Here is a 25,586-nt window from a genome sequence, read left to right as displayed (position 1 = left end):
AAAGCCACTGTGGAAAAACAAATATTCAAATATATAATGTTTGGTTTGGGGGGTTTGTTTTGTTTTTGCTTAAATCCCAGAACATTTGTGACATCCTGTCCAGATGGCCCTTTCTAAATTGAGATTGTTCTAGGTATAAAAGTGCTGTAAACATCTCATTTTCAGAAACGAGAAAGCACACCCTCATTAAGGCATCAGCCTTTCATGATGTCATTCCTATTTTGCTTGCACAACTGGAACAGAAGGCAAGCAAAATGCTGCACAGGCCTGAGGGTTGGGAAGGAAGAGTTGCTGTATTCCGCAGGGACCCTATTCCCCTGTAAGATGTATTCTGCTTACAGAATCAGTGTTGGAGGGGGCCTTTCCTCCCTTAAGCAAACTAGTTCACTTGATATAGAAAATTCTGAAGTAGAGCAAACTCCATAGGTGGCTATCCAATCTCTGCTTAAAGACTTCCAGTGAAGGAAACCGATTAACATACTATTGAACAATTTTTACAGTCAAGAAGATTCTCCTAATATTCATCATGTCTCCTTTTATACAGTCTTCTACAGACTAAGCCTTTCCAGTGACTTCCTATCTTTCCAATAGGATATGTTTTCCATACACCTGACGTTTCAGGTGCTCTCTGAACAGTTCCCATTTGCCTACACCTTCTAAAAACGCAACACGTAGAATTGGGCACTGGGTCTGATCAGACAGTTGAGTGGAGCAATCCTTTCTTTTGACTAGGAAACTATTCTATGAATGCAGTAGCCACAGTCAGTGGGCTAATAATGCCAAATGGCTGAGTCATGCTAGAGTGAGATTTCTCAGTTCTATTCCAATTTGGGGGTGGTTAATAGTGCATGGTCTATTTTGACACTTACAGTTCTTATATTTTTCCCACCTCCAAATAGAGGGGAACGGATACACCTTTTCCCAACAATTCTATATCTGAAATGCATTGATAAAATTGGAAGGGTCTCCAGAGCTGTACAAAGTGAAGCTTCTCCATATTGCTGCAATACCCACCAATGTGCTTGGACCTCTCTGCTATCCTGCAAAGCTGGTCGTCATGCTACTAATACCACCACAAAGATACTCTTGTTCCGAGAATGCCGAGGACTTTAATGGCAAGTCTATGAGCAGGCACTCTGCAACTGATTCTAGAATTCATACACATTTCTGTAAGTGCTGCAAGGCATCTCATTTGCTTCTTCTACTGATCGGTGAAAACCTGTGTTTTTGAACAGGACTACTGAGTTGAAAGAAAGAGTGGAAGGACTTTCCCCTCCTAGATGTTCCCCCCAGAGAGGGGACTATGCTTTCCTTCTCCCTCCCAGTCACACTGCTCAAAATTGCTAAATGTAGAGGGCAGACACTAAATTCCGGCAACGAAGAATCAATGATGTGTAAGGGCAGGTCCTGGGAGGAATGGAGCCTTGTTATTTTCCCACTGCTCCCAGGGGCCTTGTCCAAGAGCACCAGAAGTGTGTGTGAGAGACTTCTTTCATAGCAACTTGGACTGGAAACAGCTACTTTCAAAAAATAGGTCTCTCAGAGCTCTGGTTAGTAATATTTATTAGGAAGACAGTTAAACTAACAACACAAGAATTCTAGCAAGTACTCTATTTTCAGATGAGAAACTTATATATAGGCAAATTAGGGTGGGAAGGTTCTAGTTCTTTTTCCTTTTAATATAAAAGGGAAGATGCTTGGTAGACTGCCCGCTAGTCACTGGTTTGGAAATAGCTACTAGGCTTCTTATCAATGTGACAACCAGCTCTTGCAGGATGGAAGCAGAGAGACTGACATAGTGCATGTGTGATTGTGCATCTAGAAGTATATGAATAGACATGTATATGCATGTCCCCAGGTCCAGCAATCAATTTAGCCCTAGAGATAAAAATCCAGTTCTCAATTCTCAGTGGGATAAATCACCATACCATCCAATGGCTCAAATGTAAAAGGGAGTAATGATCATCTGTAACACAGGGCTGTAATGAATTGTAACTCTAAAAGATATATATAATCCATTGTTTTGGGCTTCTTGAGAGGAAAAGTGATAATCAGTCAATTAATTCATTGCAGAAATAAAATTCTGGAACTAAAATTGTACTATGGATATGCTTCAATGTTATATGTGCCATTCATTGGAAATTCATCAGTTTGCAAAGTTTGAAAATATTTTTTTAAACATATTGAAAAAACATCAAGACAAAAATAGAACAGTACAGTGTTTTTAAAAGGAAAATAAAAAACAATAAGGAGCCCCCTCCTCATAAAAACCTTGTACATATGCATAATATATAATACAGAAGAAGACATATGTTGTGTGATCTTAAGGAAAAATATAAATATTCTAAACATACATGTTCAATATTTTTACCCAGAACAACATTTGTATAGAAGAAGGTAGTCTGTTAGGAACAACTTTATTCATATAGTTAGTGGTGATTATGTTTGTATAAACCTGTTTTTAACTGTCAAATTCTTCAAAGTTTTTTTGCTGCTGCATTCATTTTTCAACCAAAGTAATTTTCCCCATTTTAAAATACCTCTGATCCAAACAAAGATGTACTTATGTGAAAACAATGGAAAAATAAATTGCTTCAGAATTTCCTTTAATGAGAAACAGCACAGAAATGCTATAAATAAATACCAACAGGAATTTGCATCAGTGTAGAAGCCAGAAGGAAAAGAGCAGACTAACAGTAGGAATTATTGCTGAAGACTTTGTGTGGATTTCCCAATTTCTGCAAAATCTTTTGACCAAAAAGAATAATCAATTAGACATTGTCATCAAAGATGGCAAATTTACCTATTTGCTGACAACGCCCCCAATAAAATCCAGAAAGATTGCACTTTGTAATATAATGTTAATATGCGCCAACGAGGCCTAATTCTGAACGACATGCTGAAATAGACTTTAAAAGAAGTCTGCTCCATAAAGGCCCAGTTAAATAGCAGCAGCCTGCTGATCCTGTGAAGCTAAGGAAGATGGAGCTGGCTGGTAATGGAATGGGGACACCAAGAAATAGCAGGACTAAGGTCACCATGTAGGGAGAATAAACCCTATGTAATCTAATAAGGTAAACTACAGATACATGAGGCCTTTAGTCTTCCTCAAGCTGGTGCCCTCCAGATGGATTAGACAACAACCATCACATGGGCCAAGGACATGCTAGAAGCTGTAGTCTATGGTAGCTGGTGAATACCAGACCTAGAAAGACTAATGTATTCTGTATGATCAAAGTTGTTAAAAGATAAAGGATAATGTATTCAGCCACATTAGCACTGACTGTTCTTGCTGCTATATATCAACATTCTGGCAATAATAAATATATGTAGAATTACCAGTACTATTAGGCAGTGTACTCTACTGCACAAAATTACTGTAACCAAAGAGTTTAGCACTATATCTGCTAGATTATACTTTTCCGTAAAGTAGCATATCAGCTGACCTTAGCGGATCTAAAGTGAGCTAAGCAAGTTTAAACCTGCTTAATGTTTGGATGGGAGGCCACCAGGAAATCTCAGGCTGCAGACTAAACTGAAAGGAAAAAATAAGATCCCAGAAGGGAAAAACAAACCAGTTCTATGTTTTCTTATTTCCAAGAAAACTACATGGAGATGCAAGTCACCAGGGGCTGAGCTGAATTTGAAGGAGACACTAGGGGACGAAGGCTTCCAATGACATTCACTGCATTTAAATCCCACCTCACCTTCCGAGCCTACCAAGTATTCAAAAGCAACATATACAAAGATTGTTTCAATGTTTGTTTTAGCACCATTACAAATTGATATCTAAAAGTAGATTGTTCGTGATACTTTTGTTTCGTTTGCTAGCTAGAAAACACCAAAGTAACTTCTTTCATCTGGCATGCATACCATTATATAGATTGAAGGGGGAGCTGAATGACCTTTTCACGTTCCATCAAATCCTGTGATTCTGCAACTATAAAAGGAAGTCTACAACCCGGTTGGTGATGGTTATCTGGATAGGTCAGGCTAACCGTAACAGAGGTCTTTTAAGAAAGCAGTGTGCAAATGTGCAGGCATTTTTACACGCCGTACTTCAGTTCCATCAGAAGTACCATCCATTCCATCCATTGGCACAACAGACTTTCCCTTCCTCTCCTCCCATCACCATCCTTTGTCCCTCAACCCCTCCCGGCTCGAATCCATTTGACTTGGGGGAGCAGCTTTTGACCTGAAAGAAGGGCACAGCTGGATGTAGATTGAATCCAGGCTGAAACAGGCTCAAAAACAGCCTGACTGAAATCAGAGAGACACGTTAATCGTCTCTGAACGCAATGCCACCGTTTTCAGTTAGTCCATGGTGACGTAAACTAAGTTCAGATTCAATCCTCTATAATGAAAGTATTTTAAAACTCGTATATCCTTGATGAAGAGCAAAAATAGATTGTGACATGCAGCTTTAAAAAAGAAAAGGAAAAGGAGGGATCTTTGGGTCAGTTTTTCTGTAAGTATGGAGAGCTGTTCTGTCCCCCATTACTGGCCAGTCATTCTCTCAGCCCAACCTACCTCTCAGGGTTGTTGTTATGGAGAAAATAGGAGACAAGAGTATGAGGTATGTTCGCTGCCTTGAGTTATATAAAAAAGACAGGAATAATAATAATAAGCAGCAGCAGCCTATTCCAGGTCCTTGGGAAGGACTTGATAGGTGGATAAAAATGCCAAATCCAGTCTAAACATCTGGCTGACTGTGTGACCAACCATAATAATAATAAACCTTTTCACCGTGTCCTCCATGCATTTACCTCTGGAGCTGAGAAAAATATTCCCCAGCCTGACTTAAGACACATTTAGGAAGGATCTAGGCCTTGATCTTGTGAATAAGTTTATTGAAGTTTTTAATAAACATAGGAAAAACGAATACAAACTAAACTAGAAGAAAAAAGAAAAAGAAAAGTTCAGAAGGTGCAGAAAAAAGAGAAACAAAAGGAAAAGGAAAAAATAGTAGAGAAAAGGAAAAAAAAGAAACAAAGACAATAATAAAGAAGTAGCTTCCAACCTTCATTACACTGAGCATAAGCTAATATAATAACTTTTCACCCTCTTTTAAAAACTCTTCCTCCCATAGCCGAACTTTTATCTATATGCAATCCAGAAATCATCATCTTTTCAATCTTAGTCCAGCAAAAAGTCCATTAGGAGTTACCAGAAATATCAAACCAACAGCTTATCCCTTGTCAAATAGTCCAACTTTATATTCCTTCTTTTTGCTCTGCGGTCTTGACCTTTGAATCATTCCTACAGCATCACAGGATTTGATCTTTCATCATTCTTTGGAATTTAAAAGGAATCTTCAAAGCTTTCACCAGCCTACTTTGTAGAGAGGCATCGGCCAGGATTTCTTGTCACAGCTGATCTTGGCCTTTTTCTGAGGCCCTGAGTAAAAGAGGGTGCTTGTGCCTAACTGTTGCCAGGAGGGCGCTTGTGCAACTGCTTCTAAAACATTCTGGGAACTGGTAGAGCAAGATGCTTGGCACAGAAAAATGAAACTGGAGTCTCCAAGGGCAAGGGACATTTTTCACTGGATGACCTCTGTGGGGAAGGAGCAGGAGAAAGATGATACAGCTGGGATGAGAACAAAAGAAAGATGCCAAAATCTTTCCCAAATCCTAAACAAGGGGTTTGAAATCTGGAGCAGGTCCACGCTGAAACATGAAACAGACTGTCAAATGAAAGTAAGTAAAAAGGTGGCATGCAGATGCCTTCACCAGACCTGCCCTACAGATCCCAGTGAGTCAGCTGTGAACTCTCTTAAGACACATAATTTGCCTACTGAAAGGAAGCCTTCCTTGGATTAAATGTCTAGTCCAGGTTTGGTTGAACTGCCTCCCAGCTGTGAATAAAACTGGCAGGCTGGATGTAACTATTTCTTCCTAATGAAATACTTTATTTTCTGGGGTATGTAACCACCTGAAAGTTTCAATGGCCACTCCTTGTTACTATTCGTTTTGCTACCTGTCTATCTTTTGACTAAGAACTGAAACTATATTTGTACTTAGTTTGTACTTCCGAGCTGCAGCTGGGGGTCTAAAAGGACAAAATTTATGACTAGAGGTATATCCATCTCAGACTCCTTTTAGGGCAATCCTACATTTACTGAGATAACACTTTCAACACTCGTGTGGGATTTATATACGAAGGTACCCTAAAAGTGCTCTATTAAAATTTATTTTAATAGAGGGACACCCTTTACAGAATTCCCAGATGGCTCCCTGTGCTAAAACTATTGTGCAACTGTTCCATTTTTTCCTTCTATTTTGGGGGGAAGGAGCAGTGGGAGAACACGGATGGAACATCACATTATTGAAGCCCATTATTTATATTTATGAATGCCACCCCCATTCATCATTTCAATGAAGCATGAGAGTTGCATGATAAAAGCTTGAGGAAGCCTGTATTCCTGCAGTCTAAATAATAAAAAGAGAAACCAATACATGGCGAGGGGAAGCTGAATTAGGCCATCCAATGGCTTCAACTCAGATCTGCCAATCTGCTCTGACAACCACAGTGAGGATCCTAGCTTTCTTTCTTCATACTTGCTTTATAACACGGGACCAGGTTTCAAGGAACTGAGGGAGAAACATATTAGCATTGCCAAAAAAAAAGGCTATTCTCTTCCTAACGCCCATCCAAACAAAATCCACAATGGGTTAACATCTTGCAGCAAGCACGCACATCTGTTAAGAACAATTCAAGTCTACTTGAAAAAAAGCACATTGTTGGAGGATACAATGTAATATTTATTGAGCACAAAGTTTAGTGTTTTGTCTGAATTGACTGGATTGCATATAAATTATGTATATGTATGGAGGTGTTGAGAGCAGGGCTGTGGTTAGTTTCATGAAATAGAACTGAAAAACAATTGAACCTGATACTGCTATGTGAAGATCAAGTACTGTACTGTAAATGCAAGTTAAAGATAGGGAGCATTCACAAGATGATAAGTGGCAACTGAGTCTGATCTGTTTCTTAGGACAAGGTGTCAGCTTAATAAACTAAAAGATTTTATTAGCCCCAGCTTCCACCATGAAGGTTAACTGTACTTGATTTGTGTGCATTTGAGCTTTCCATGGAAATGTCAGACCTACTGGTGCTTGCAGTTTACAGCTTTTGAACATCTACTTTTATATTTTTCCCCTGGGTGTTTCTGCCCCCTGATTATAACAGCTGATTCTAACTCATAAACATCCCCACAATTAAATCTGCAGCATATGTGGTTCCTGTGCACACTAAAACATATTCCCAATATAGTATTTTAACACTTTAGTTCAACACCAGTACAGGAAAAGTTACCTGCTAGCATCTTTAGTCCACCAATACATTTTAGTTCTCATTATCCATTAGGGATTTTTTTTCCTTTTTATCCATAACAATCAAGGAGAAATATGTAAAATAAAAGTCTTCAGTATGGTAGATATCTTTATTGGCACAGCTTTTCATGGAAAATACAACTTTTCAAGCATTGCTGAGCTCATCTGAGACTAAAAAAAGTAGGGACTAGATCTCAATTTCAAAACTAATTAAAACAATGCAAAACTTCAGTCACTGTGGGTAGGATGCTGATTAACAATACTTAATGCTTAATCTTGCTGAAGTCAGTAGAGTGTGTAAGCCACTAGTCAAGCAAATTTACAGGAGGATGCCATACTAATAAATCCAGGAAAAGCAGAAGGAAGAGGGAACAGTGTAGATACTGGGTTCTCTCTTCATCTTATTCACTGTTTTTCTTCTCAAATCTGTGACTGGGAAAAAGTTGCTTTTTCTCTTCTGTTAACAGCCAAGCTGAACCTTCTTTTCCATGTTATATTTCTTAATCTAGATATTACAAACAAGGGCTATCCCTTCTCAAAGATTTTTTTTTTAATGAGGTTGGATTTGAAAACACTGTATGAGATATTTATAGGAACAAGCAAGTGTATAATTACTACTTCAGACAGTAATCCCTTGTCACAACAAATTTAGGATCAGAAATGAAAATGAGCAACATATGACCTGGACATCATGAATTATATTTCAGATTCAGAAGGCTGCAGGCAGAAACAAATGTTCAGAATTGCACCTTTTTAGATCCTGTTGCTGTTGATAGAACATAGTACATTCAAAAAAGCAAAAGTCTCACATTGGAAAGGAAGGCAGGAAGGTAGAAAGGAAGACAGGTGTATGTTGTTTTAAAATAAACTAATCCTATAATCCATAGAAATAACGTAGCAATAATTTGTATTTTTCTTCAAGAACAAACAGCAAGATTTTTTTTAAAGGCAAAGTAAATCAAACATCTAGCAGCCGTTTCCTATACCGTGGCTTAATAAAACCCAATATTTGTAACCCAAACTTGCTGTATGTTTAAATTCCAGTTTTGGAAAATCCAGTTTTAACAGCACATTTAGGCCTCAAATTCTAATTTAAAAGCCAGGCACAGTAGGTTGGGGTTCTCAATGCTCAGGGACTCATTAACTGGGCTTTTTGGTATAGCATGTGGTGCAGCTAAAACTAAGCAGACTTCTTGTTAGCTAAGTCGCTCTGTAGATGTTACTGAAGTCAAATCCTAGCAATCTTTGGCTATTTGAGAGCGGGGCAGCCAACATGATCTTGAGGGCCAGAAGTTCATCCCTCCTGATTTAAAACAAGCCTCTCCTGTCTCCTTTTAAAACAAAGATATGCTGTGAGTACTCTGTTATTCAAAAGCATGACAGACTGAATTACAGAACAAGATTAACTACTCACAAGAAAGTTACCTTGGATTGGCCTAGGGCAGGAGCCAAAGTATTAAACATGTTATTAGCATGCATCAAAGCAAAAGTTAATGTTTTTCTAATGGGTAACAATTATCTTGTAGCTTTCAGGAACTTGACTAAGCAGTTCTTGGCTTTACACAACCAACTTTCCCTATAAAAATATTACATCTCATACATTTGTTTTATGTCTCATACTAGACAAAGCTAAATTTTGCTTATTATAAGGATGGCATGCTCCCATTTTTATCAACTTGATATAGCTAAGTAGCTTTGGGTGGTTCAACTAACACGTCATTGCTGGTAAATGCAAAAAATATAACAAAACAGTAAAGAAAGGAACAAAATTAATGGGTACACTTGCCTTTTTCTTAATGCATAAGTATCTTTATTCTTGCAGTTTATGCCACATCATCCACCCACTTTTGCCACTCCTAACAGTTAATTGCATTCAGAGATGGGTTACAACAGTAAACCTCAACCAAATCTTGTAATTGTGATGCTCACTGGTGTATTCATTTTAAACTCAAGTTTGCTTCCACATTCATTGACTTTGGTTGTGCCTAAATGTATTAACAGTTTCTTTCAGAAAGAGTACAAAAGCCTCAGGGTTTGTTCCTTTCTATTGCAGAATCTCTTTCAAGGTTCCTTCAAGGACTGGGAAAATTTAACTGCCAGGCTTGCAGCCAGTCCACTGGAAATAGATGGGAAGGTTCTGTACATATTTCAGGGAATCATGCAACGTCACATGTTGTCTCAGTCTATTGCAGCTGCATTGATAGAAAAATGTAGTATGCTGATAAATGGCCTGTGCCCTCTTCCCCTGTACTAGCTTCAGGCTACAGGACAGTTAAGCAATTCAAATCCTTTCTCTTTATAAGTAAAAGAGTGGTGGATGGGACAACAATATCCAGCTAAGACAGTGTCATCTCAAGACTGAGCAATCTAAGGCATTCCCCACCTTCATTGTGTGAGAAAAGATATGCATACGGGCACTCCATGGAGGAACTGATAGAAAGCAATATTCAAGACTCATACAATTTACATCACTTTGTAAGGTAAAGATATAGTTTGCTTATACGTTATATGTTATAATCACATCCATAAAGCAGTTATAATTGTCAAGCACTTATTGCTAGGCATGCCAAATAGAAGCAACACCTTAAGCGAACCATATTTCCAAGGATTTTTTTATTCGGCCTCTCCCCCCTCCTTGAAAAGTCAGTTGTATGGTTATGATCTCACATGGCTGCAAGTTGTATATGAATGAAATAGGCTCATGGCTAGAGAAGATCAAATCATTTGGGACTTTCTCATGTGAAATGACACCTGGTGCCAATTGTTTGTCTGCTTCCTCAAACTATGTGCACTCCCAGAAGTATTCACATAATAAGAAAAAAGTAGCTTCTATGCAGCTGAAGGGAAATAAAAATTCAGCAGATCAACATTATGGAAGCAATTCTGTTTCCAAACAAGAGGTAGTATAGCTGAGATCATAATCAAATTTCCAGTTTTCTTTCTTCGTTGTTTCTAATGCTATAGTGCCAAACAGCTCCAAAAACACTCTGAATTTGCATTGTGAAAGTCTCTTGAACCTAAGAAAATGTTTATACTCCTGCAGCCAGACCTTGAGCACACTTGCCACATCTTGTTCTAACTTCCGTGTACATGCTTATTCACCTCACAGAAAACTAAATTAGTACAAGGCAAAAGTTTCTGAAAATGACAATTATCTTCTTGACAAAAGACCACATTAGTGCTGAGAACCAGCATTCCTGCTGATTCATAAACATATTCCACAAAGTATTAGAATTCACACTGATCATATGTAAATTACTTCCCCCTATCTTACAATTATTTATGGCTATTTATAACAGTTGGGATATAGACATAGGAAAATACTTCACTCAGTGGGATGAAATATTGGAGTGGTCTGGATATACTTATAGAGTTTTCTTTGTCTGCATGCTTCATAACTTCTTTGTAATTATGAGGTCAGAGATTATATCCTTATATCAGTTTTAAAGGGCAAAAGGATCACAAATGTTTTCAATATCCACAGAAGTTATCAAGGAAATGATAAATATTTTATTGTTTCTCAGCCAATCAAAAACAATTCATTGATTTTAACAGAATTTTAAGAGGATATTTATGCTATGTAATGATATACCTTTAGTTACCAAGATGCTAAAGCTATTAATTGATTCAAATTTATTACCAAAGACAAGAAATTAACACCCATATATGAAAAACTGCTGGCTAGAAAAGATTTGGAAATTCAGACTGTGTTGATTATTGCTTAATAGTTACACAAAATTGGATAGTGCCATATTGTTGATTAGCAAGTCCTTTCATACTGTTAGCTCCCAAGAATAAAAATGTAAGAGATAACAGCTATTTGCTTTCTCTTACTTATACATATGTATGCCAAGGTTCTCAAGTAAAAGTTTTATCCAAAATATGTATATTATAAACAAGTATTTCCTCCACATTTAAGTTAAGTTTTAACTTTTAAGTAAAGGAGGTAGTAGAAGCTACTCTGGATCCAGCTAAAATATCCAGACATTTAGAAGAGCCATATAAAGTTATGGCAGAAGGAATGCTGAACTTCATGTCAGAAAAAGTAAGTCAACTTCATTATCAAAATTGATAACATGCTTCTAATTTTATTACTTTTAGCTTAGTGCAAAACAAACGTCTTTTCATCTTCAGCAAAGGAAATAATGCATCTTTAAAACTTGAAAGCTTCAATCATCGCTGTCACTTCCAGAGTCACTCAACTGAAGATCATTTCCTAAAATCAAAAAGGCAAGTTACACCATAGTAAAGAGATATTAACAATCAAACCCAACACCAAAATCTGCATCTGGATCCTGTTCTCTCCATCCCATCATTGCTTTTCTTTTTTTTAAATAAAGAGATGGGGTTTCCAATCACCAATCTCTGATTGTGTCTTGTAGTCCTAACACACAGGATCCACCAGGCTTTCAATAACTTTCAACATTACTCAACCTTCCTGTTGAACTTGCCAATTAAAATATAGTCCAGCTTTTCGAGAGGGAAAGTAACTAGTTACAACTGATTGCAATTTAGTCCTCACAAAAAGTATGAGGAATGGAACTGCAACACCAGGGGCAATAGAATGAGCAATGGCATAACGTCATTGTCCTTGTCATACTGTTTGGCAGATGGTGGTATTAGTCATTTGAGAAAAGCAATTTAGAAGTTGTCTTCTATTTAATCAGTTGAGAAAGAAAGGTCAGACACATAGGTACACTTAGTGAGTTAGAGCAAGATTACAAACTGAAAGGGAAAGTATATGAACATATACAGTAATATTTGGGGGAAAAGGTTCAGAAGAGAATATATATTCCAGAGGTATTTACAGCTCTTACGCAACTATAAACTTAGGTCAGATTCAAGTATTCATCTTATGGTATTGTACAACCCTCTCCTAACAAGGTGATCCAAAGCAGAACTAGTTGCAATCAATGTGGCTTTAATGTTTAAACTTTAAAATAATAAAGTTTTAAACATCTTTTAAAGACACTTCTTCCATTTTTATCATAAGTGTAGACATGAGAAGCATCATTTGCAAATAACATATTCCACCCAAGCACATAAATGAGATCTTATGCAATTTCTATTTATTTCAATGCAAAGCAGAAAAAAGAATTCTTTCTAGAAATGTTTCAATGGCAATTTGTGACATGAGACCCATAACAGAAGACTGAAGGGTCATCAATTCTTGGGCTATAAATACTTGAGGCAGAAACTATTTGAATCACGTTTCTTCAATTAAAACTTGCCACCAGTACATAGTACCTAAGGACACATTTAAGGCATGTCTTTGCCCTAGAAGCCAGGCAAATATAAACTAAACTTTAAATAAAAGAAGGCATTTAAATATAAAAATGTGGGGCAGTTAATACTAAAAATTAACAGTTTCTTTGAAATTTCTCATATTATGTTTAATTATATAACATTCATGTAGAAAGTTCAAGAATAGTAAGCTGGTTTAGTGTTGCCACAAAAGACAAAGAATCCTATGTTGCCACAAAAGGCAATACTGCATTATGAGTTATCATAGGAACAATTCTACTTTCATCAGCCTTATAGTGTTAAAAGAACCCAAACAAAATGTTCAATGATGCAATTATTTTGTTCAAGTTTCTAACCGTTCAATCATATTCTCTCACACTCTCCAAAATTCCATTTTCCTCCCAGTTACTCATCATACCATTAAGCATGTTCAGTCCTCTTGGGTTTTTTGGTGTTTTTTCACCAATTTGGGGTATAAAGTTAACACATGGTGCTAATCTCACCTAAATCAAAACCTTGCTATTTCTCATTGGCTATTGTATCCAACAGTCAATTCTGTCACTGAAAGCTTTTAAAAATAGTTTTTTGTGTGACCCAGGAAGTGACCATACAATTATATGTTTATTTAACCTTATAAAATCTTTTGCAGGCCTACAGCCTCATTAGGTTTTTTGCCTTATCAAGTGCATATTAAGATCTGTGATGCTGATGAACAGTTTTACTATGCATGACATACACTAGATTCCAGTAAATTGACATTTATGGAACTGATGTTGTTAATACAGAGGAACATTTTAAGAAAGTTTTCTTTCCAAAATTTAATATTGTCAAACTGTTATAAGCATTCAAAGCATCAAGATTTTATTATTTAAAAAAGTCTCAAGGAAGCAGTACAATTACAGAAATTACTGGAAAAATTAGTAACTCTTATTAGTATCAATTGGTTGTAATCCAAGATGTATATTTACAGAACCAGAAAAAGTTTTCTATAGAAAGCTGGGGTTAATAATGAAGTCTGATAATAGTATAGCTGAATAAAATATGGGCTACATAGACACATACAGATTATTAGCAAAGGCTATACAAATGATCAGGTTCCATCATTTTTGGCTGGTTTTGACAGCCAAGCTACAATTTATCCTGCCAATGTTCCTGATTTCATATTACATCCCAGTATCAAGCAGGAAAAATCCTTTGCTTCCCTCTCTAGCTCTACTTTTTGATCAGGAAAATATAGTGGGAGTGTACCACTTATATATGACATGCCAACATGCTTTGCATTTTAACAAAAATGTTCCATTTTGGGAACTGTATATAAAAACAGTAATTGCCCTACAATTCTATAATTCATACTTCCTTCTCTACCTCTAAGGTTAGGATAAAGGCTGGGACTGACCACCAAACAGGAGTAACTTATATGCTATAGGGAAAAGGCAAAAATGTCATATCCTGTACACAAATCAATTCTTAGCAAAGCAGCCCTGGAGATAAAATAAACACTTTATTGCAGTGAAATAACTATATTGCAGAAATCATTTCTGAAATTTATGAATGCTTCTAGAACAAATTGTTTTAAAACCCCATGTCCTGAAATCAGAAGTAGATGATATCATCTGTGCTGTATTATAGCATAAGCTTTAATTAAACATAATGAGAGGTCAATATAACTTTTATCCCAGCTTCTAATCCAAATTGCTGCCATGTAACTTAAAACTATGCCTGGAAAGTTGTAATTAATAGCATGTGGTTTTCTCATGCCTAAGTCTATCACAGCATGCTTTGTTTCATCACTTACTCAATGTATTCATCAAACGGCCACTGCTCTCTTGACTTCTGTGATATCCAACATCCACATCTGGGAAGGCCTGTTGTGACACTGTCATCATAGGAAGCTGTGGCTGTAGGCGTGGCATCGACAAGGGAAGAGATAGCTTTGCTGCTTCTTCTTCTGAATCACTAGAACTATTTTCACTACTTGATGAAGAGGATGAACTCTTTGATTCCGATGAACTATCAGAGCTACTCATTTGCTCTATAACTTTAGCCTCTGCTTTTAGCTCTGAAAAATATGATTGAAAAGGGAAGAAAAGAATTTAAGACTAAGGCACACATAATCACAATGTTCAGTTCACAAACCTAATGGGAGATAATGAATTATGTGGAACAGAGGTTAGATTTGGATCAGATATTCCCAAAGCTGAAATCTCTACTCAAAGAAAAAATAAAGAGAGAGATACCAGTTTTAAAAAGGAAGCAAACCTCCACATGTATAAGAAGCTTTTTTGAAACAGAACTCAATATGTTTTAAGTTTTTCCTCAACGGGACTCTTCAATAATTAATTTCAATCCTGGCCTCTTTGCACAAAACTGATACTGATTATTCACAAATGCTCTTGGAGAAGAACCTAGTAAAAGGATTCTCAAACTTCTCTTTATTTAGACTTTGAGCGATCTTGCATATGAATATAGAGCCCTGAGGAGCAAATACAAAATATGTAGGAATAAACCTACTTCACAGTTGTTTTTTAAGTGGTAGCACCAGAAATAAAACTGCAAGACCTCCCATTCCTCTATGGCCCATTAGGCAACAAGTATTAGAGTTTAATCAAATGACTGAAACCACTGCAGCTGCTGTTATTAGTAGATCTATCTGCACTGGAAAGGGCCAAGTTGACATGTGACAAACAAATCCTTCTGCTGATCTACATTAACTGTAGATCAACTTTTGACAAGAGTTTTTCCAAAGTGTTTGCAGCAGCAAACAAAACACTAGTCTAGGTCAGCAACCTTCCGGACAGGCTTGATAGACCAAGTTCATTCAGTCACATTAAGGATGAAGCAGAGCATGGCTTGACTAATCAAAGCTGGCAGTCACAGGCTCCAAAGGTTATGAGAATGAACTTACAACATTAATTGTTAATAGCATTTTTATTCTGCCTTTCACCTTGGGATATGAGACAACATAATTAGAATATGCCATAACATCCAATAAAACATCATTATATAAAACAAAGCAAAAGCAGAGGATAGCATCAGCTTAAAATCAGGTATGCCACCATTTTAATGAATTACTTATATCCTTCATATATCATTGACAGTAAGCTGTAGGCTTTAAACTAATGTTGTTACCCTGTTTTTCTCTAAATGCTCCTTTACATTAATGGTACTCAAATCAAAACTCTGCACTAATTATTTGTATCTTGATTTTCATTTTGGAATGCAAATAAGTACTACTTCTGTATCAAAGTCCAGTAAGTGGAGATCTTCAGCAGCTCCCCAATACAGTCCTGCAATTCTAGACAACTCCTATTCTAGCTCTAGCCGACTTTTGCAACACTATTTACCATGCAGCATTTTCAGTTTTTTATACAATAACTTTATTTAAAAAATGTTTAAAAAGAAAGAATAAAAAATTAACAAAAACTAATATTAAGAAGAAAGAAAGAAAGAAAGAAAGAAAGAAAGAAAGAAAGAAAGAAAGATTAGAAATGAGAGATATACAACAAAATTTCATTTTTTTCCGTATCTCACAAAAAGTCCAAAAAAGGTTTCCAAGTAGTATTAAAATCACACAGTGTCTTATCTCGAATCAAAGCTGCCAGTTAACTCCCTCAACTTCACCATCCGTTCTTCCACCGTGCAGCATTTTCAGTTTTAAGGCATATTCTTCAGCCAAACTAAGCTATGCTACTGTTGCCAATTCTAACGAACCCAAAGCAGCAGTATTACATTGTATGGGATTTGCCGATGAACTTCAAGCAGGACCACTGCCAACTGTTAATGCAACCTCACTCAGATTCCAGGCAAACTGCATTAAAACTTCCTTTATAGCAGTGGCTGGTTTAAATCCCATCCCAGCTTACACTGTTAAAGGAAACTATAACCCCATGATTATTTTAATACCAAAGAGCAAAAAATGGTTGGGGAAGGACCAGAGACACCCACTCCTTTCTCCATATCCGTTCACTTGTATATATCACAATCTTACTAAAAGCTTTCAGGATCAGCACCAAACTGTGCTGATCAGCTTTAGCAGCCAGAGACCTTGACTTCTGCATGTGTACACGGCCTTTTTCTTAGTTTAGGCAGTTTCTGTCAGGTTTCTTTCTCGTTTAATTTTTAATTCATTAAAAATACTTTTCTGCATGTCTGGTTTTACTAAACGGGGCCCATTTCACTTATGTCCAGGCCAGTTACCGGCCATCTGTTTGGCAATGCAAAACCATCATGATTCCCTGTGTCATTCCCATCCACCCCACCCCACCCCACCCCACCCATGGAAGGTCCTTCCCTGCTAGGCAATTGCCAGGTTGGCAGAATGCTGGGCAACTTCTTTGGAACTGTGTGACTCAGAAGAATTCTTAAACAAAGCAATCAACCTTAGAAAAGAAACTCTCCATTTTAATATAATCTTGAACACCCTCCCCTGCAGCACTGGGTACTTTTTAAGCAGCTATTCAGGAAACTAAATGACAAGATTTTCCAGTCAGAGTTGAGTCACAAAAGAAACACCTGCGTGTCTGCTTTCTCCCCCTCTCCCGTGGGTATTCAAGGACTTTGCCTGAGAAGGATGCCCTAGCATCCGAGCTGCTACGTTTCAACATTAATTCACCACCCAACCAAGTTCTTCCTAGTCATCTGCCACAGTTTTTAGCTGGAAGCTTATCCTATCTTACTTTACATCATATGATATTCCTACTGTTACTAACGGAAGAAAGGAAAAGGATGGCAGGACTTTCAAGCCATTCAAAGAAGCAAATTTAGTATGACCCAAGTTGAAAACCAGCATCCACAGAAAAAGGTACATGAGATCTAGGCAACTACATGTATATCCGTGCAAAATCTTTGTGAAAATAAAGCCATAATCTAATAGAAGGGAGGAACCAGAGACTGCTATCAAAGTAAGTAAAGAAAAGAATCAGGACAGAGACCAGAAGAATATATTAACTATTACCAGTTTCAGGATCAACATGGCTGGAGAATCCAGGTAACAGACAGACAACGACTCAGTTGTATATCTGTGTAGTGCAGCATGGAGTTTTGTATTGTTATACCACACCATACTTCTTTTTACTGCTGGCAGGAATCAAGGATCAGAAGGAAGGATGATGTACAGCATATTGCATCCAGTGCACTAACAGAACAGTAATAAAAAAACTTGTACTATAGCTCCCACAAACCTTCGGAACTATAGACAATAATTAGGGATTATATGAATTTTAATCTGAAGGGGGGCATGGCATATATATATATATATATATATATATATATATATATATATGAATTTTTATGAGATGGGCACTCCAGTTCAGATGATGGAGCAGTTTTTACTTCAGTGAATTCATCTAGAGGTTAGATGACCAGTAGGTAAATATGCCTGAATAACAGCTAAATATGGGCAAGAGATGCTTTCAAAGTTTTTTTCATAATAATTTTCTATCAAGTATAAGTAACAATATCAAATCTAAAGCACTGTAAAGGTATTACCTACTTCAAACTTTTGTTTAGCTACTCACCTGATCATACCCAGAAATACTGCAGAAAACCACCTAGAATTATTCTGGTGATTCAAGTGGCATGCAGGTAGGTAGACCGACAGAAGTTCGTGGAATTTCATAATGGTAAGTAATCAAGTTGACAGAAGAGGAGTAAGTTGTTCTGTTGTTTTCAGCCAACACTTCATTGCTGAAGTGAAGCTGCTTTCTTTCTAACCAGCATGAAAATGCAGCAGTCTTGCAGAAGAGGGATAGATTTTTTTCCCCTCATCTGTCAACTTGCTTGGTTTTCATGCTAGCTCAGAGGAAGTGAATCTTTTTTTTTTATTACAGGTAGTCCTCACTTAACAACCACAGTAGGGACCAGAAAATTGGTCGTTAAGCAGGGAGGTCATTGAGTCACCACATGACTGGACCTGATTTTATGACCATTTTTAAAATGGCCAGTAAGCAAATCACTGCAGTCATTAAGTGAATCACATGATTGTTAAGCAAATCCAGCCTCGAATGGATTTTTTGCCAGAATTCACTTAATGACCACGTGATTCACTTAATGACTGCAGCAATTAGCTTAATGGCTATTGTAAAAAAAGGTCGTAAATCACAATCATGTAACTGCAGGTGTGGTGTGGCGGTTTGCGACGGTCGTAAGCGCGAATACAGGTTGCAAAGCACTTTTTCTGAGGTTGTCATAACTTTGGACTGTCGTTAAATGAACAGTCATTAAGTGAGGACTACCTGTATTATAGCCAGAAAAAAAGGAGAGCCAATGGAACTACTTAGTTCATTGTTTTTCTATGCTGGATGCAAAAGAGTGAAATCTCTTATGCACAGCAAACATGGAAATCAGATGGGGCAGTGGTAAACTCCATGGCTTTCACCATTCCTGATCCATTGTATTTCTATGCTAGATATGCAAGAGGCAAAATGTTTTACTATGCACTCAAAAAACAAGCCAGCTGATGGAGGATACAGGGGGTCTCCTCTGAAGTCTACGAAAGGTTGTATCAGCCAAATCTTTGCTCATAAAAGGGATTGGCAAAGCAGAAACAAACCCCAATTACATGGCCTATTTACAAGAATATGTTCTATATTGTGCAGCACCTAGATGACCCTGAAGATCCTGAAAAGGCTAGGCAGGATCAGACCTGGTTAGTTCCTGGATACTCAGTAGGAAATCCTGGTACTGTAGACTAGGGAAATAAGAAAAAAAAAATTCTGAAAAAGTCAATGGGAAACCATTTCCATAAGGCTACCAGGAAAACTACATGGAGAAACCTACGTAGTCATCTGTAACTGAACTTAACTCAAGGGAATCTTTACCATTTTTTAAATTACTTGGTCAAGACAAGATCAGTTTAAAAGGCAATACATCTGGGTTCTACTACTTCAATATATGGGTATGAATTTATATAGTTATATAATGCCCTCCTCTACACGCAGATAAACATTGCAAGCCAGCAAACTGAGTGAAAAGCTAGATTAAAAACCTTCCCACATTATATATTTTGCCACATACAGGCAGGATATGTGTTATGAATATGTGACCATATGACTCCCACCTGAATCTGAAGCTGTGTATTCCTGACCAACTTACATTCTTGATGAGACTGAAATTCGTGACTTAGTTCTCAAAATCTTCTAATTACAGAGTCAGTTTAACACTCCACAGAATCAGCATCTCCAGGAATATAGCTATAAATTACCTCTTTCAATATCATCCATGGGATAAGGTGGAGACATCTTTTCTTTTGGTGGAGAAGATTTGTTGCTGTTTGGCATCTTATTAGCATGTTTCATTAGCTGCTGCTGCTGCTCAATACGAGACTGCACCTTGCTGCTTCCTTCACCTCTGCATCAGATCATTAAAAAAACAATCATTCTTGAAAAGTATGTAATTGTTTTTTCTACAGTTTTTTAGTAGGTGTATTTTTGAGACATGTATGAATATAATAGCTCCTACCATAACACAGTTTATCAACTAGTTATTTCATGAAAGCATGCTGAGGTTTTTATTAAAATAAACAAGTTTAAACTTGCTTATCTACAGGAAAATGGTTAAGCTTATCCCAGTGCACAGTTTTAAAGAGATATAGCATGCCTCAGAATGGGGTTAAAGAAAGCACATAGGAGCTGCCAGAGAGCAAATAGAGTAGAACAGGTACAGAAGAAAGATTCCCATCCAGGGCCTTGTTAAAATCTTCCTAACTAAACATCTTACACAGGTGTACATTTCAATAGTCACTATATAGGTGATACGGAGAAACACACAGTTCACTGTAACGGAAAGAAAACTAGAAGAGCTTTGAAGCTGTCCTGGCATAGCAGTAAGGAATAAACTGAAAACTGCTGGTTTCAGTTTCAATTAATCATAGTTTACATCTACATCTGAACTGCAAGCTGTGGTTAGTATTAAAGTCAGAAGCAGAAGTGACAGTTTCTACACTTCATTTTCATGCTGGAAAATGATGAGGGAAGAGAGCATGTCTGAGGCCGAGGCTCGTCTGAACTTCTTCCCAAAGCGACTACAACATTTTAAGAAGAAACAACTTTGTTAATTTTTATACCCACCTGGTTTTCTTCACAGTGATATTGCTACTAAGTTTCTCTAGTCTACATTCACCAGTGTCATGGTTAATTATTAAGATGCATTCTTTTTGATATGGCTTCTTGGAACCCTTGAAAACTGTTACTGGTGGAGTAGAGCCCTATTTTAAATCAGAAAAGAATTACTAGTATCACCACTGTTTTTTCCTCTTAGGGCAGAGCTGTGTATTTTATAATTAAAAGCCCTTACATTTCACACTTAGCCTCAAGAGTGTCTACTTCACTGTAAAATGAAAAAGGGAAGCCAATTTTGCAGGATTCATATCTCATAATGAAATCGTTTAAATAAAGGTATCTCCATTTTCAGGGTTCTTCACAGAACATTGAATTCAGTCCAGCCCAGCTCAGTTAATTCGTTGCCTTTGTTTATCCTATAACTACAAAGAATTTCATTCCATCTCCTTAATTAACATACCTCCCTGGTTATGAAGCAGTAAAAAAAGCAAGTTTATGTTGGCATCAGCAACTGCAAGCCATTACTGCCATGAATTGAATTATTCCCTTTCCTTTCTCTTTTACAGTTGAAATTCCTATCAAAATTGCAGTGCAACAAGCAACTTTTGGAAATAATACTAGTTTGCTCCAAGGTTACATACAGCAATTTTCCAGTCCTTTCCTATCACAGAAGAATAACTATTTGGGTTTTCTACTTACTGGTTATTTACTGAAAATATTTTGATATCTTAACAGAATTGAAGATGAATCCCTCTCATCAAAAGAACCATTATATGTCCTTCAGTAAATCAATCTCAGCCCACTTCATACATCACAAGAAACACAAATCATATCAAGTTTTGCCTGCTGACTGGTCATCCCCACTTGGCTCCTCCTAACAGGAGTAGCTAAACAAACCAGGAAACTCCTGTTTCCCCTCCTGTTTTTGTGTGTTTTTACTGCTTTTTATAAATAGTTTTTTATGTATTTATTTTTTAATTGTTGTATGCCGCCCAGAGACACCTTGTGTGAGATGGGCGGCTAAATAAATATGATAAATAATAAATAATAAAACTCCATACTTAACAAGCAAAAACATAAGCAAGACTTATGACTCTGGCTCGTCCGAAGAGGAACAAGCCAAGGGAATTAGGTAATACAAAGCTGTCTGTTTTTTTAGGTTCTGACTGGTAGGAACAAGAAGTGGGAGCATTGCAGAGTTTACAGCAGCACGTTTGCTTAATCAGAATATCTGAAAGTTGAAGGTCTCTGGCTTATTGTGATGAAAAAAACAGGAGAAGCTCGTTTGTACAACTGAGAAATGTAGACAGACTTCAAAAAAATAAGGATAATAAAGTATGGTATTGTTTTTGGGTAAAGAATGAATAGGAGAAAAGATATATTAGAAACTGAGAAGTAAATCATGAGAAAAGAAGGAAAAAAAATCTTCCAAAAATACCGAATTAATTATTGAGTAGAAGATATCCTGCCTGTGCTTGACATTAGCAAAAGCTGTGAACTATGGGGATGGTTATTTAATCAGAAATGAAAAACCATGAACATTTCAATAAAAAGTTGGTTTTTAAGACATCAATATAGATTCTGTATCTCAAGACCAGATTCAAAAATAGAAATTTGGTAAAAAATATTTTTATTTATTTATTTATATTTCAAATTTGGTCACCGCCCATCTCACTAGGAAAATATATAGAACTTTTACAATCAAAGTAACCAGAAAGGCTCTCTCTTATTGGGTGTTCCTTTAATTTGGGACTCCATACCAGCAAGAGGCTGGACAATGACTCCTTATTTATTTATTTATTTATTTTCTATTCAGAATTATTTATTTTCTCATATGACTACTTCAGTTCTATTGTCCCATCATTACTTTTTGCAGCTATTACACAGATACTTTTTCTAAATTGGTAGAATGCAAGCATTTTCTTGCTAGTTATTGCTCTCACATGCAACCAGTATCTGTTACAGAATACAGATCTGCATAGTAAACACATAAAATACCATTTTTAAGACTGCAACTTAATTTTTCACCATTGCAGTTCAATAGCATCTTGGAAGCTACCCGTCCCCTTAATATAACAGTACATCTGCATAGTCTAATTACTTTGATAATTATATTCTTCATGCACTTACATAAAAGTAATTATGTTTTAAGACAGATACAACTATGCCTTGTTAAGGATACAGAAATCTTACCTCAATATTTGGCAACATTACTGTCACCTGTTCACCTTTACCAACTTCAAGGTCTCCTTCACAAGATGTATCAATTGATGCAGGTTTGAAGTCATCTGAATAAAATTGTAAATACTTATGATCCCTTAAATACTGATCAACTTACAAGATAAATGGAAAAGCTACATTATTCAACAGATATCTTTTCTACTACTAGTTTAACTGTCCTGTTCAGTTGTATTCAAGAGCCCATAGGAATAATCCACTACTTATTATAAATTAATAATTTATTAAATTTATATACTGCCCAACTCCTAGTGACTCTGGGCTGTTTATAAATTGTTAAAAACATTTAAAACAAGAAAACAGCATAAAACAAAGAAGATCAAAGACGGCAGAGATAACCCAGATGGGAACAAAGGAAAAGAAGAAAAGTGGGTACAATCATGCTCGCCAAAGGCCTGGATGAAGAGCCAGGTCTTTAGGGCCCTTTGAGACACCAGCAGGGGAGGGTGTTCAAACCTCAGGGGGGACCTCATTCCAGAGGGCTGGCACTGTTACAGAGAAGGTGCGTTTTTGGTCACATTTCTGAGCAGCACTCTTACAAACATATGTCAATCAATTTTAAACAGATCTCCATTTCCAACTAATTGTCACATTCAAGAGAAAATACAGAACTAAAATTCAAGAAAGAAAAAAGATATATTTCAGGTTACAAATCCAAATAATATCCCAGATGTACATTCCCATGCCCACATGACAGGGGAGTTACAATTAGAGTAATATGTATTCCAGTGGAGTAATATGTATTCCACTGTTCTAATCCAACCTGTGGCTCTCCAAAAGTATACTGATCAGGGATGGTGACAGTTACTATCCAATGCATATACAGAGCTTTAAATTGTGAAAAGGTGATCTCAAGCCATTGTCAGCTTTATTTATTTTACTAAATAATATTGTGCACCTTAATGTAGCTAAAGAAATGTTTTAATCTTACCAGGTATTTCATAAGACTAAAATGTTACAAACCTAGTTTGTTTACTCCCAGGAACCTGTTGCATTTTTTTTGCCTAAAAATGTCTAGTGTGCCCTTGATCCTGTAAACTGGTCCTGTTAATTACTGACACTGCAGAGTGCTTAAGTTTTAAATAATCTATCCCCAGTTTTCATACTGCAAGCACTTAACCAGTCAAGTTAAACTGAAGTTTAGCAGATCTTTTCTAAAGTGAATATAAATCTTTAGGTTGCAGTTCTGTAACATTAATAATGAATGTTGTAATAGATATGCCAGGATCTACTTCCAAATAAACTTGCGCTGAATTGTACAAAATATGCTATCATTCATCACGTACCCCAAAATGCATACAAATGTTTTAAAAATTGGGTCTTGTCCATCTCTACTATGCCTAGAAAATACGATTTGGATAGTCGTTAACTGGTTTTTATTCCTCTCTCAGCTGAATTTGAAATGTTTAAAAGCACAAAGAAGCAACATGGAATCTACAGAAAAAAGTAAGTGAAACACATATAAACAAATTTTATTTTAAAAACCCAGTTAAAAATACACTGTTCTACATCCAAGATATTTGCACCTGAAATATGCTCTCACCTATAAAAGCTCACATGGTCATAAACAATTATTCAGCACTGGTCTTATATGGGAGGTGTGAAGGTTGTTGGGCAACCTTGGAAACTCAGTTTATTTCCCAAGCCTTCTCACCCCAAGCCATGCCACAATTCCTCCGTAGTTTGTTTCCTTCAAAGCTGATCACCTTCCAGTTAGCTTCACCAGATTCTCCTTAACTGTTTTTCAAAGTACAGTATTCTTCCCTTTAAAAACAGATGGCCTCTTAAACTGATTAGCTGAGAAGTCACGGAATGAAACTGATACATGTGATGTAAGCATGTTTAACCCCTATTACAAGAGAGTTTTCCACAAAGATTAACTGGATATCAGAATCGTGCCACTTAATTACCCCTTGAGCATGCCCTTTCCCCTTAATCCCCCTGCAGAAAAGCAGCATGGGTCTCATTCTCTGAGTTTGTTTTATAATCTAAAATAAATGAACACCATCAACCAAGAAGTCCCTTCTCCCTCGAAAGGCTCCGGGCTTCTGAAACGTCAGCGTGGGTACAATCTTAAGCAGACTCGCACGCCAACAACCGCAGTAACAATGTGCCCTGAAAAATGCACATTCCTCGTGGCACAGATTTTGAGGGCTACGTCTCAGTCCCCAAAGGCTCCCCCCGCCTTGCCAGACTTATGGGTTGACTTTAACAGCCGAGGGTCCCCCGCTGCTCGTGAGCCGCAACTCCGTCCTCACTTGCACATTCTTCCAGCGAGCCTCAACTCTCCCCCGCCGCGCAGCCCCTTCCCCACCTGCTTCAGCCCCCAGCTAAAGCTCCCGTTTCAACTCACAGCGCAAGGTGTGGAAGGCGCAGCGCGGCTGCTTCTCGAAAGTCTCGCCCAGCAGCAGGACGCGCTCCTTGCTGTCGAAGAGCGCCCGGGCCGCCCCGTTCATCCCGAGACACCCACTTCCCGCTTCCTTCCTCTGTCGCTCGCCTCTCTCCAGCACCCTCGCGCGCCACCACGCCGCCTCCACTGCCCAGGTACATCACTCGCGCTCGCCAGTGGGAGAAGAGGCGGAGGCGCCGCGCGAGGCCACGCCCCGTGGCTGACGCCCCTTTTTCCTCACTGGATGGGGCGCTCCTAGCGCCGCCTTCCTTTCTTAGAAATAGAGCGGTTGGGGACGGTACCTAAGCGAGAGGCGACGCAAGAGAA

General features: G+C 37.5%; 1 protein-coding gene across 1 annotated transcript; it reads right to left on the bottom strand.

Annotated features, from left to right (window-relative positions):
• Positions 1-7,433: 7,433 nt before the first annotated feature.
• EAF2 (ELL associated factor 2) lies at positions 7,434-25,456 on the bottom strand. Its single transcript, XM_007433114.4, has 6 exons — positions 25,224-25,456; positions 22,826-22,920; positions 20,642-20,778; positions 19,777-19,922; positions 14,371-14,634; positions 7,434-11,547 (listed from the first exon to the last, which is right to left on the bottom strand). Exons 1-6 carry the CDS (start codon positions 25,324-25,326, stop codon positions 11,501-11,503), a joined length of 792 nt encoding a protein of 263 aa, XP_007433176.1. The 5' UTR covers positions 25,327-25,456; the 3' UTR covers positions 7,434-11,500.
• Between the last annotated feature and the right edge of the window lie 130 nt (positions 25,457-25,586).

Source organism: Python bivittatus, unplaced genomic scaffold (genome assembly GCF_059951505.1).
Source record: "Python bivittatus isolate LINGU-HERP-01145 unplaced genomic scaffold, Pbiv_v1 ctg000480_np1212, whole genome shotgun sequence".
Classification (NCBI taxonomy): Eukaryota; Metazoa; Chordata; class Lepidosauria; order Squamata; family Pythonidae; genus Python; species Python bivittatus.
The sequence above is the reverse complement of the archived record's forward strand: the minus strand, read 5'-3'. Positions and strand labels throughout refer to the sequence as shown.

What these genes read in the sequence shown, in the direction of transcription:
- EAF2 (XM_007433114.4), bottom strand. Translation starts at nt 25,326, where the DNA reads ATGAACGGGGCGGCCCGGGCGCTCTTCGACAGCAAGGAGCGCGTCCTG. An exon ending in CATGGATGATATTGAAAGAG is followed by an intron (nt 14,635 to 19,776) that starts GTAATTTATAGC and finishes CATATTTTTCAG; the next exon opens with AGCTAAAAGCAGAGGCTAAA. An exon ending in CCGTTTGATGAATACATTGA is followed by an intron (nt 11,548 to 14,370) that starts GTAAGTGATGAA and finishes TTTTGATTTTAG; the next exon opens with GAAATGATCTTCAGTTGAGT.